This window comes from Empidonax traillii, unplaced genomic scaffold (assembly GCF_003031625.1).
Source record: "Empidonax traillii isolate 1590-97213 ecotype Southwest subspecies unplaced genomic scaffold, ASM303162v1 scaffold48:size2401408, whole genome shotgun sequence".
Classification (NCBI taxonomy): Eukaryota; Metazoa; Chordata; class Aves; order Passeriformes; family Tyrannidae; genus Empidonax; species Empidonax traillii.
In genome coordinates this window covers 2,049,276-2,062,440 of record NW_020955241.1, presented here as the reverse complement: position 1 = coordinate 2,062,440, position 13,165 = coordinate 2,049,276, and the positions used below count along the sequence as shown (strand labels likewise).

Genomic DNA, 13,165 nt, shown 5'->3' with positions numbered 1-13,165 from the left:
TAGCATGCAAGTCCAAAAGTTTTTTTCCATGGCAATTTTTAAGTTGTTCTTCCTTACCTATATTCTTAGCTGAGCTTCTTGAGCTCAGATCACACACCTTTTTTCCAAGCTCTTTCTCAGTCCTGCATAAAGTACATGTCTTTTGTATTTGCACTCTTATCCTCAGACATCAGTCTTGGGAGAAGGAAGAAGACGTGGTTCATTCTTCTGGTCACTGTGTCACAGCAGAGTAGTCCTTGAAGAGTGTCAATTCCCCCTTGACTATTCAATAAAAGGGCAAAACATGTTGCTTTAAAGGCAAAAGTTTCCAGAAGGCACCAAAGTAGCCTTCAACATCCAGTTTAAAGCTTACATGATATTTTTCCCGCAAGCCCTGAAAACACATCTGGGTTTCAAATTGTTAGGTTAAAGTTTTTTCCTGGCCATCTCACCATTTTGGAATACCTTGGTACTTGCTGGGTTCTTTACCAGTCAACATATAACTGCAGGGATTGCAACTTTGTTATTTAACAAGGATACAATGTGCGCTTTCGAAGGTTGCATTAAGCCCAATCCCTTTTGTTATTTCCGTCATGAGTGTGTGGCTGTCCTTAATCGAACACTCTTGGATGCACGTGGCACTCTGAGTATGCTGTTGTAGTGTGCGATGGTCTGAGTATGCAATTGTAGAGTCTTTAACCTGCCTTTGGAGGTAGAGTGACATTTCTTTCTTGGGAAAAGTAGTGATTTAGACAATTGAAATATGTGGTCAGTGTCATCAAATGGGTTGCAAATGTTGATATGTAATGGAGGGAAGGGAATCACAAATTACTGATACAGTTTCTGGGTTACAGAAGGAGGATCAGTTTTAGGAGGAGTAAATCTGCAGTGAATTTAGGCTTCCTGTGGTCTGTAGATAGAAGAAAGGTGGCATTGTCAAGTCAAAGATGACTTGTCAAGTAGTAATACAGATAAATATTTCTGTGAAAAAGTTGAAAAGGAAAGGACTGATAAATACAAAACCAGTGTCTGGCCTGTATGTAGAGGGCAGGCAAGGCAAAAGATTGGAGCTCATGTTGAAATTTTATCTGAGAACCTCTTATCTTTGAATGGTTGATGAATTTTTAGTGGTGGTGACTTTTGTTTTCTTGGGCCTCCTTTAATATTTTTCATTAATTCATATTCAGTGCAACCTAATCCAAAGAAAACACTGGAGTCTTAAGAACGAGGAAACTTAAACTCAGTTTACACATCCACTCTTACAGTATCCACAGATTGTTTGCAAGTAAGGTGAATGAAATGCTACTGATTGAAAATTTCAAGCATTAGCCTTGTAGGATTCTTTTCCACACAATTTTGATGAGTAATCTCCCCATGACGTTGTTGTAATACTCTAAATATATTGTAAGATCTTATCTAAAGCCCTCAAATTTTAGTGTGTTGAGCTTTCATAGAAGGAAAACACATTCAGCACATCGCTCAGATATTTTGTCTGCAATATTGGAAGTATTTTTCAAAGACCATGTGAGCCATGACATGAGTGTAATGGAATTTTTATTTTTCATCATATATGGTCTTATTAATATGGGAACAGAAATAACACTATTTGTCAGACTTAGGTCCTTTTGACCCCCTTTATTCATCTCTAGCTCAGTTGCTGGTATTAGTTACAGTCAGAGAACACTTACGAATTTTTTTTTAAATTATGTGTTTGTTTCATAATGGAAGCTGACTTAAGTAATTTCTTATAGTTAAAAACACTATATAGGTGAAGCACAAGAGCCAAGACAAGGAAATATTCTGTTACATTCACAGAGGGGCTCTTGTAACAGAGTTTTGATGGGAAATTACTCCCAATAATGTTGTTAAGGCTTGATTTCATTATAAAAGAAGCAGCCAGCCACAACAAATTATTTTCAAGTTCTATTGGTTTTGTATATACAGTTGGAAGAAAGAAACAATGTTCTTTGTGCTTTTTCCATTTATGTTTAGCCTCATAGGTTTACTGAAATTGGGATTAAAGAACAGCTACTTTTAACAAATTTTATGACCTGTTCTTGAACTAGACACTTCTTATACACATTGTAGTGTGACTGGCTTAAAACAAGCTTTTCATCTTCTTTAGGGTGTTTGTGAAGTATACTGCACTTAGCTGACAGTATTAATAAAAGCATTTTTGTGTGTGTATTTCACCAAACTTGCATTATTGCAGTGTACACTTACTATTTTCTAGCCTTTTCTTTAACTGTAGCAGTGTGTACATCCATACATTTATCTAAGGTTTCTCAACATCTGCCTAATTTTCCTCAAAGGATTCAACTAAATAAGAATACATAAAGCTGAAAAAGATTAGCCAACTTCCTTCACTCATCTCATACTTGGGGAACAGTGATTAGTACTCCCTATCATTTTGAGTGGGAAGACACATTTCCTTACTTTCTGCCTTGATTTTCAAGATGTTCTAGACTTATCTTTTAGCTCTCCAGTCCACCCATTTTTTGTCCTAAAGTAAAATGACCGTTTTGTTTAGAGAGGTAGGAATGAATGTGGAAGCTGCAAAATGCCATTAAACAACTGCAAAAGTCACAGCTTGTGCTTGTGAGGTGTTCAGAAAGTTCAGATGCTGCCTGTCTCCCACGTGATTCAAGTTCTTCATAGCTACTGAATTCTGAAGTCTTTGTAGTAATCAAAATCCTCACTTGGGTAATTTTTTTTTTGTTTTTGTAAGTTAGTATCCTGAATAATCAAGATACAGCATTAAATGCTCACATGTTTTTAGTAATTTAAAATGCAGTGCAGAAAAATGTGATTTTTTTGTCCCAAGTGCATATTTGCCAATTTCTTCAAATAGTTATGGAAAAGAATGCAGCATTAGATAGCCAGCCTCCATGTAATTCCTCTGTAAGCCAAAGCCTGATGCGTTTGTTCTACTGAACAGAATTTTCCATGTTCAGCTCAATATTGGACGTTGTGTTTCTATAAGAACTGGGAGGGACAGGGTGCGTTAGTTGCAGTCATTTCCTAATCACTGACAGGCAGTTCCTTTGCCAGGGTAACTGCCCCAGCTTAATATGGAGGAACATCATAACTGTGACGAAGGTTTTTCAGAGGAGATCTAAAAGTTTTTTTTTATCCATTCCTGAACATTTGGCCTGATGCTCTTTTCTGGGTGTAAGTCTAATTTTTTTAAATTTCATGAAGTTTGGTGACCAAAATTTAAGTCTATAAAATCACTAGTTACTATTACCATTCTTGCCCATTTAGTATGCATAACTTTATCTGGATTGGCCTCACTGGCTTTAGTCATGCGCATGTATCCAGTGGAAATTTAATATGAAATGCTGAAATAGTCCATGATAGTAGGGAGTAAGACCAAGATACCTTTCTTTCCCACTCTTGTTTGCTACAAAACTGCAGCTCATCCTGATTAATGTGCTCTGTGTCCAGTGCAGCTACTACCAAATTTCTCTGTGAGGAGGATGCAGGTTCACCAAGAAGGGGCAGACAGTGTCCGATTGTCATGTGGCATGGTGATTAAAACATTATCCTGAAAAATGGGAGTGGAAGGTTTCTGTTTTATAATGTAGCACCCTCCTGAGTACTTTTAAAAAAGGAAGGCTAAGTGAGGGAGGCTCTGTTCATGTCCTAATCTTTGAAAAATTGAATTATTCTCAGATTCTTTTTTTTAATATAGGAAAGGACACCTATAAGTGATTGCCTTTTCTCTGAACTCTGATGACAACTTTAAACATTGTGAAGCTAGTATTTGTTCATTGAAATCTTCCACAAAAGCGGTATTTTAAGGGTTCATTAATCCTCTGGATTAAAGGAAATATGATTATTATTATTCAGGCCTCTGAAATAGTAAAAAAACACTAGGCAGTTCTGTAAATCAGATATTCAGTATATACAGATCTATATTCTGTATATAAATCTTCAGGAATATCGGGACAGACAGAGCAGTTAAGTCAAAGAAGTGAAGACTGAGGAATGCCAACAGCGTGTCATGTGTGGGCAGCTCCCATTACTCGCTGCCTCAGTTAAGCCTGGTACTGACTAGTGTTGTCAGTACCTTTCACATATAAAACTTCAACAGATTTTCCTAAATGTTTTTATTATTTTTTTTTTCTGGAAAAGGAAATAGAGCTAAGTTCCAACAACCTACAGAAAATATTATTCAATCCAGTGAAATTCAAGTCACTTGTAATAACATTTTTCATACTTTTAAAAGCAATGTAAGTAGTATGAAGTCTTGACACATACACAAGCATGTTGCAATTACTGGAAGCCAGGGTGTTACAGATCTTCAAAAGTATGTTTGTGAAGTCCAGTAGGCATTAAATAGAGTACAGTATGATCTCGTATCATGCAAGCAGACTGTCAATTCTGATTCTTCTCTCAGAAGTCCTTAAACAAGAGTTTGAGAGGAAAATAAATGAGAGAGAATTTATTCCCTATACCTACCAATTGGAGTATTTAACCATAAGTTAACGAAAAGATCATGCTGGGGCTCAAGCTTAACAACACACAGTGTCATCCTCTGCTTTGCTGTGTTCACTTTTGTATTTTGTGTTTTGCTCTCTAGTTCACTTTTTCCAAAACCATTAAATGCCTACTAGACTGGTATTTCTGCTGTAACACTCACCCTCAGGTCTCGTCTCTTTCCTTTTCTGAGTGCAATATTAATGGACCTCTTTCAACTGCTGTTGTCACTATAAATGCTCATTATAAATAGACTGTGCTGAGAAATTAGGTCATATGACAAACACCCTATTTTTTTCAGTTACTGTCAATTTACAACATCAATAAAGTATATAATTTTTTGTTCCTATTTTTCAACTTCTGTAGATATCACAAGGAGCATCTCTGAATGATTTAAGGAAAAAGAAGAGGCGTGCCCCTCTTCCACCAGCTGCATCTGCTCCACCCACTCCTGCCATGCCAAACAGGACAGAAGATAGGGAAGACAAGAGGAAGAGCACAATGGGTGAGAGGTGTTCTTTTCTCCTGTATAATCCCTATGCATGTGCTCTCAGTGATCACTGTTTGAAGTTGTCTTAATTCTGTCATGCTGTGAGTTTGGAAACTTTTGTAACTTGGGAGAAAAAAATGCACTTCTCTGCGGAATGAAAGTCTGGAAATGAGTCGTTGTATATAACCTCTATTTCTTTTTTTGTTTCTTTTGAATAACACTTAGTGTACCATAGGGGAGTAAAATGTAGATAATACTCCTCAGATTATTTGAATATTTGACAGAAGGTCAAAAGGCCCTAGGCCTTTTCTGTGCCTTTAATATCATGATCACTTTGCTAGTAAGTGGAAATACAGAAATAGTAAGTGAAAACGCTAGTAAATGGAGACAGGCCAGGCAATACTGAATGCATATGAAGCCATGAAGTGGATAGAACCGCAGTAAAGCCAAGCTAGTTCAATAGTAGTCTTCCAAAAGTCTGACATCAACTGATGATATTCAATAAAGTTTTTGTTTCAAATTTAGTCCTTATTTTTGTTATAAATCGATCTCTGCTGATTCTTTCTAATCAGTAGAAGAAAAGAACTGGTACTCTCGAAGGAATGACATACATAGCTGGAGACAACAAAAGAAGCTGTAGACTTGAGCTGCGTGTGACACCACATTTACTCATACAGGAAGACTGAAAAACATTCTCCCAGACCTCTGTCGTTACCTGACTGATAGCTTATTCAGATTGGTGGAAGCTCTGCCCAAGTGAGGACCCAGAGATTATGCTTTTAGCAAGCAAAGTGATTTTATGATGGGTGAAGATATGAGATAATAACCCCACATATTGAAACTCATTTTTGAGTACATTGAGAGAATCATTCTTCAAGTGCTGTAATGCACTCAGTGCACTGCAGTTCGTGCCTTTGACCTCATGTTTCATAAAGTGCCTAAGACATACAGATATGACATTCTGTCATACATAATTGCTTGCATTACAAATGCCTCACAGTTTAGAAAGAAACCTCTTGGCTTTGTTCCAACATTTATTTTCAGTAGATGCTTCACATTTAATGCCTCAGCATTTATGTAGCAGCAGGAGTCCATTATCGTGTGACATGTTCAACTCCATTGACATCTCTTATTTAAACTCTCTAAGGGGAATATTATCACTGTGTCATATAACACAGGAGTTTTCATCAAATATACTTACTTTTAACCACTGCAGATGTCACACTCACACATCGCGTGCTTTGCCGTACTGCTGGTCACTTTTTGGTGACATTTGGTGCTTTAACTTTTTGTAAGTGTTCATTTTATTTTGTATTGGTACTCAGAATGTTACAGACGAAGTAAAGCAGAACAAAGCCACTTCAAGTCCATTCAGTACTATGTACATAAGTGCTTTCTGGCCAGACTCTGCTCATGTAGGATCCTGTAGTATCGTTTACTTTAATGGAGCCTTATTATTTTACACTGACAAAGAACTCGTCCACAGTAGCCCTGTCTTCAGTGCTTTTCATTTTCTGCTACTTTATTGAATGAATGTGTTCATTAACAAGAAAAAATGTTACAGCCGGAGAAGGCTGGTAAAACAGCCTCTCCTCGGAGCCCTTGCAAGAAAACAATGAGAAAGCACAGATGGCTCTGAAAGCATGAGATAAAAGCTGTGAAAAAAGCAAGACTGTAGTGAGGAGAAAACGTGTTGCAAGAAATAGTCAGCCGCATGATGGAAAAAGCATTAAAGCTACCTATGTATCTCTCAAGTTAGCCATGTGAATTAAAGCAAAAGATCCTATCAGAAATATCCTCCAACTGGCAAGTTCACTTCAATAATGAACCATTTACTGTGACTCCAAAGTATTTTGCCAAATTTCCTCAAAGCAGTAAAAAAGTTCTTGCATGTTTGCCAGTATTAAATTGTTTCTCTGGAAGATACTCCTCTGGAAGCTAGTGGCTCCTAAGTAGAAAATCATAATGGTTTAATCTTTTTTCCTCCCTCTCAGTGCTACTTCCTTTCTCAGCAGCCCCAAAGCATGAGCCTGAGAGTACAGGAATGATCAGAATGGATCAAACCAAAGATGTGTCTGCCAGTATCCATCTTCAGCAATGACCACAGAAGATGCTTAAGGCAGGGTATGAGAGGAGAACAAGCAGGTTCCTCAGTGCACTTTAAGCCTCTAAGGACTTTCCAAATTGCAATAACTCTAGTTCTGTATACTACAAACAGGCAGCAGCTTTGTAATATTGCAAGTGATTCATATAGTGCAAAGGTGCATGTATTTGTTTTGTTATTGCACATAGTGTAGAAATAAACCCCCAGCCAAAGTTATGAGCATTTCCTTTGATAGATTCAAACACACTTTTGTAGAAAACAACTTAATCATCTGCTTCTCTACAATGTCAAAATAATAAAGACCTATTAAAAAAAAAATAACAGAAAAACGTGTAAGATATCTACTTCAAAATACTGGCCTGAGGCATCTTTCCCTTTCTCTCAAAGAGTCGGGAAAATAGTCGCAAGAAATATCTTAGACATCAACAAATTCAGGCAGTTTTGTACTTCAGACGATAAAAATAAAACACATTTTTCACATTTTCATAGATAGTTTTTAAAATTTTTTTTTATTCAACTATTTTTTCTCCTTCCTTATGTCTGCCAAAACTGGTGATTTTAACTGTTAGTTGTAATGTACATGTATGCATGGGGCTCAGTTCTGGTCCCATTGCTGTTGGTTTAAGAAAGACCTACCTTTTTCTTCTCCCTTAATTATTTGGGAGTAACCAAGAGCAGAATTAGACCCGGAGAGACTTCAGATGTGGGTAAGGCAAAATCATTGTGTTTTTTAAAAATAGCAGTAAACAGAGCAATCATTATCTTGCAATGAAGTAACTAGTCAATTGATCCCCCTGTAGGTGATGGACGGCAGGTGCCACAAAAGCCTCCTAGAGGCACCACTCGTGGTCCACCCCACTTAGTGATCCCCCCACCCCCACCTTACCCTCCTCCTGGCAGTGACATTGTGGATCCAACAGTGTGTTACAGAGAAGCAGATGTTACAGCACCAACAGAGCTGGTACCTAAACGTATGTTTGAAAATATATGTATTTTCATCTCCATTCTTTTGATGATTGCTTTCAGGGGTAGCTTTTCCAGACTTTCCTCTCTGCACTTTAGACATTGATGTCTGTTTTTCCCCCTCTTTTCAGCCTGTTGTCTTTCAAAATGTCCAATGCAGTGTAACTAATGAATATAAAGTAAACAAAATGTTTATTTGGAGACAGTTTTGCAGATAATACCTGGTCATTGTATAGAAGCATTTAAAAATAACCATCAAGTTTTGTGGCTATGCACAACTGAAAGGAAAAGATCTGTTATACTAATTCCCCATATTTGTTTTTCTGTACTAACATTTTTTTTATCTCCCCAGAGACTAACTCCTTTGAGAGTCATTAGGTCTATCAGTCTAGGTTGAGAACTACAGGATATTCCCTTAGGAAAATTAAACCATTTACAGGAGCTGTATATTCTTAACATCTTTCTTGGCATCTCTGGATAGTCGTTTGTGTCTCTTCACCTTGGGGCGTAACAGTTATCAGACAAGTACAGTATTTTCCACGTCCTTGTGTACTTGTGAAAAGCCTGTTTTCGTGCTACTATTTCGTGCTTATCCACTGTCTTTAAATCTTTGTACACAATCCAAGTCTTTGATCATGTATTATGTTCCCTGTGGGCTTGCCCTGCACACCCATGTAGATCCAGTAAAAGCAGCAAAGCTCTGTACATTATGACATCTCATGGATGCACTTCCTTTGAAGGCTGGGATGGTGCCACCTAACCACGGGATAGAGAAATGTGTCTATTAGCTCCTAAGCTGACAAAAGATCTCTTTCCAGGACAGTTTCTTTACCAAAAGTACTCTGCAGGTAATAGTTACTCTCATACAATAATGTTGGTGTGTTTGCTGTTGATTACCAGCTAAATCTAAACCATTATTTTTCATATTTGTGCTGAGGAAATACAAATTGATAAGTTTTATTGGAGGAAGGGAAAGAAATTAAGGAGATCATACTAACAGAAAACCTGAATCTTATTGAGGATTAACCCTAAGTCATTTTTACCAGCTTATGCACTGAAATCATATCATACTTAAAATCTTCTTTGTGTTCTAGATACCATCAACTTGCCTACAATGTTTTCTTTATTAAAAATCCATTGTGGCCTTCTTTACATTAGTATTTCTGCTTCATTTGAGTTTCTATCACTGTTATTTTGCAATGCTTTCCTGATCTACCTTGGTGATCAAATACACTTTAATCAATGCAGCACTGATGTAATCAGTGTGATCATTTGCTCTTAAATAAACACAGTATCTCAGCCAAAAGGATTTGATTAAGCTTGTACAGGGAAACATAACATGAGTTTTTATTATCCTCAATTTACTGAGAGCAAGTGCTTAGTGGGTACTTATTTTAAAGTGTCAGTGTTGGAGAGGGACAAGTTTAGCTCTATAATTATGGTGTGTCCTACCTAGATAAAGATAAGTGTATAGATTTACACAAGAGAAATGTGTATGGATGTACCCATGAGAGACAGCAGCACGTAAAACAGATGTTAATTATATTGCCTAATGCCTTTCTGAAAGGTGCTTAGATACCGTAGCTATTGAGCTGTGTAAGAACAGTTTTGCAATAATGTTTTTTTATTGCCTGAGAATGCCTCAAGCAGTGCAAATAGTACTTGGGCGGTAGATTCAAAGAACAACAGAATTTTCAGTCTTCCTAACTCTAAGCTTAGTAAATGTGTTTTCTCATAGAACAAGGTGGGAAGGATGATAAGCCGCTGATGCCAGCTGTTGATGAAAGGCATATTTGTTCAGAAATCACTCTCTCAAGAAAGCTTTCTCTTATGAAGATCATAGTCTTCCTTTGCTGAGTGGTGACTATCAAGAGCAGTGTGTCTTTCACGAGATAAAATTCCCGTTCAGAAATTAAAATTCTGTGATCATATGGAGTTTAATTTCTTACTCCTTATGATCTGCCACTGTCTGTGGGACACTGTGCTTCATCCCTCATTCCTTTCCAGCAAACACGCAGTTGTCCCATTGTGCTCTGGGAAAACCATCTTGAAGAATTTTCATTTCACAGAGAATAGTGGCAATGACTCTTCATGGAGTTTTCCAAACTTATGGGGAATGTAAGTAATTCGTGAATAGGGCCTTTAGTAGGATATGTGGGCTTTTCCATCTCAAACTGTAAGAATCCCTTCCACAAACAAGAATAAAACAGTTCCTTACAGTTTTTGCGCTTTAATCTTTATATTTTCATTACATGACCTTTTCTCCTAATTTCCAGTATGGTAGAACCTTAGCTGCATGTTGTGTGCATGTTTCAAATGACATGTTTATGGGATCTTTTCTCCTTCCTTATCTTACTAATTAGATTGTTCATGGCCTGTTATTCTAAGATTGACTGTACTTGGGGAATGCAGAAATGGAGATTGTTACCTCTATTGCATGGCATCTGGTTATCTCACATGGTTTGTGAAGTTCCCAATATATGAGTTAATGGTAAGCTCTTTACCTCAGGTAAAGAATGCATGTAATGAAAGACTGCTACACCTAGACAAGAGATTGAAACATGCTGTCTTGAAATGTTGTCAGCTAGCTCATTAGAATAACTTCAGTATTTCTGTGAAACTCCACAATTAGCCCTTTGTTTGGCTAGTTATGAACTATCATTGAGATATGCAGTAAGAAATTAAAAGCTCTGTGAAAGAGAATAAAAAATTTACCTTTCTGTAGAAGGAGATCCTGACATTAAAATCTTCACTCTGGCACTGGATAAAGTCCTAGTGAACTCGGGGTTCACACTGGATAAAGGCTTGACAACTGATTGATTTGCAAATATCAGAAAGTGTTCTGTCTTTGAAGAAATAAAATCATGATTTGTACCTGTCTTTGTTTTTAACTATAGATCAAAATAATCAATCACTGCTTAATCAGAAAGTTTTAGGGAATGAAGGAGTGGGTATAAGCATTTACCAGTTATATTGTGTAGATGGCGTGCATACTACTCGTTGCTGGATAATACCAGGTTAATTTTAAGGAACAAGGAAAACAGAAAGGAGCCTTGTCCCTATATCTAATTTTTAATGTTTTTCATTGTATGATTGATATATGAACAGGTCATACAAGCCACTTGACAAAATCTATGATGGTTTCACAAGCAATTCAGTCATATCTCTTCAGTCACCGTAGATGTATATCTAGTCTTTCACAGTCTTTAGGGTTAGTCTCTAAAAGTTGGGCTTTGTTAGCTTGAACCAAAAACAGGTAGAAACACAGAGGAAACTTGATTTTCTTACGCGTGGTTCTAAATCAGTTGAGAACTACACAGTACTGTGCATAGAGGTTTGCTGGCTTGTCACAACACACTGCCTCAGAAGGCATCTGTCAAGTGACCCAGCCCTTTCTTTCTTAGAGGAGATCTTTAAAGCAAGAAAACTTGTACGTGTGACTTAAAAGGCTGATAATGCCGTCACTACCCTTATTCATCCAGCCTGATCTGAGGCTAAAGAATGAAGTTGAATCTCCAGCAGCATCTATCTTGTTCCTTCTGGAGAATTAAAATTCAGGCCAAGCAAAGCAGAATTCAAAGACACACTGCATATCCGTAGGTGTTGTGCTGTTAGGATTGAGTTAGTTAGCTTATACATGAACCCAGGGAGTTAGCCTCAGAACATCTGTGGGATTCCAAATTTTAATACGTGTGCTCATGCACCTACATCTTCTTTGTGCATCTCAATCTTTAATGTTACTGAGCATGCTAGCCGTTCTGCTGACTGACCTACACAATATTTATAATTATATCCTTTTACTCTTTTCCCCTAACAGTTTACTGTTGTGCATCATTCCCTTCATACACCAAGCGCATCTGACAGACCTTTCCTCTTCTATGACCTTCATACTTCCGAACCTCCTGTTGCCTCTGCTACTCTGATTCTTCTGTTGCCTTCCTTTTTCCCCTGCTGGAAAAGAACGTTTTTTTTCTGACTGAGATTTTGGCTTCTTTTATTTTTAAACTCACACATTCTCTTTTAATTATTATTGATTATTTTTGGTTGTGGTTCATATTCATTTGTCAGATGTATGCTCCAGAACTGTATGCTGTGTTATTTAAATCTATATATCACCCTCAAAAACATTATCTGTCATTCTTTTCCACAAGATTCTCTTTATTTTGAGCCATAGTTTAATTTCATTTGGTGTTTCAAAAGAGTGTGCTTTTGGGATGGGGTATCTTACTTTCCATACTGTCTAAAGTTTTAGTGTAAAATTTCTAAAAACATTTTTCGTTTTTAGTTTCTGCCAGTCTAGGTATAACATTTTGCATTCTCTTTTTTTTTTCTATTTTTCTTTTATTGCATCTGTTTTGTTCCTTTGGAACAAAACTAGAACTTGGCATGGCCTAGTCAAGTTGAAGTGCAAGATTCTTTCTATATCTTGGCTATCAATCAAGCTGCCAAGAAAAAAAACCAGGAAGACCTATTGGACCTATAAGGGGCTTAAAAAGAACACCAGGAACCAATACCAAATGCACTGATTCATAATCTTTACTTCTGCTTTCATCCTGGTGCTTAGTATGAGTAATTTTATCTTGATGCTGAAGACATCCTGTGGAAATCAAGGTGTGTGTTCTATTTCTGTAACAAAAATGCAAACACTGTTTGCTCAAGATAAATCTCGTTCCACAAGTCTTCTTTTTACACTTGTACTAGGAATAGTCAGTGAGTTCTAATTAAAATATCAACTCTAGGTTTGTACTTAGCAAAATCTTCTTTGTGCTGCATGAAATTCTTCATGTGAATGGTCCACAAGACATGTATTTTTAATCGTTCTGAACTACAAACAGAGTTTTTATGAGTTGTAATGGTGCACACACCCAGAACTATTCTGACCTTGTATGTACTGTGCTTTAAGATATTCATGTTATTTAAATGAGTGACTTGCAATACATAACTATAATTTAAATGATGAAAAATTATTGTTTTACCCTCAAGCAAATAATCATATTCATCTTGAATCCTTTCCAGGTAGGCGAAATGGAGAATAAGAAAGCAAGGCAATTCTACAGATAATGTGAAACATGACTAAAAAGGGGTTTGACAGTTTTTAATACAAACATGACATGTAGCTAATAAGTTTTAAGTGATTCTTTGGAAAG

At 36.9% G+C, this 13,165-nt stretch overlaps 1 protein-coding gene across 2 annotated transcripts in view; it reads left to right on the top strand.

Annotated features, from left to right (window-relative positions):
- The window catches only part of LOC114055151 (protein cordon-bleu-like), a 113,644-nt gene extending 101,501 nt beyond the window's left edge, over positions 1 to 12,143 (top strand). For both annotated transcript variants that reach the window (XM_027878987.1, XM_027878988.1), the window contains 2 exons: positions 4,828 to 4,966; positions 11,836 to 12,143. In XM_027878987.1, coding sequence (XP_027734788.1) covers positions 4,828 to 4,966; positions 11,836 to 11,879 — 183 coding nt within the window. In that variant the 3' untranslated portion in view covers positions 11,880 to 12,143. The remainder of the gene's footprint in view (positions 1 to 4,827; positions 4,967 to 11,835) is intronic.
- Positions 12,144 to 13,165: the final 1,022 nt, after the last annotated feature.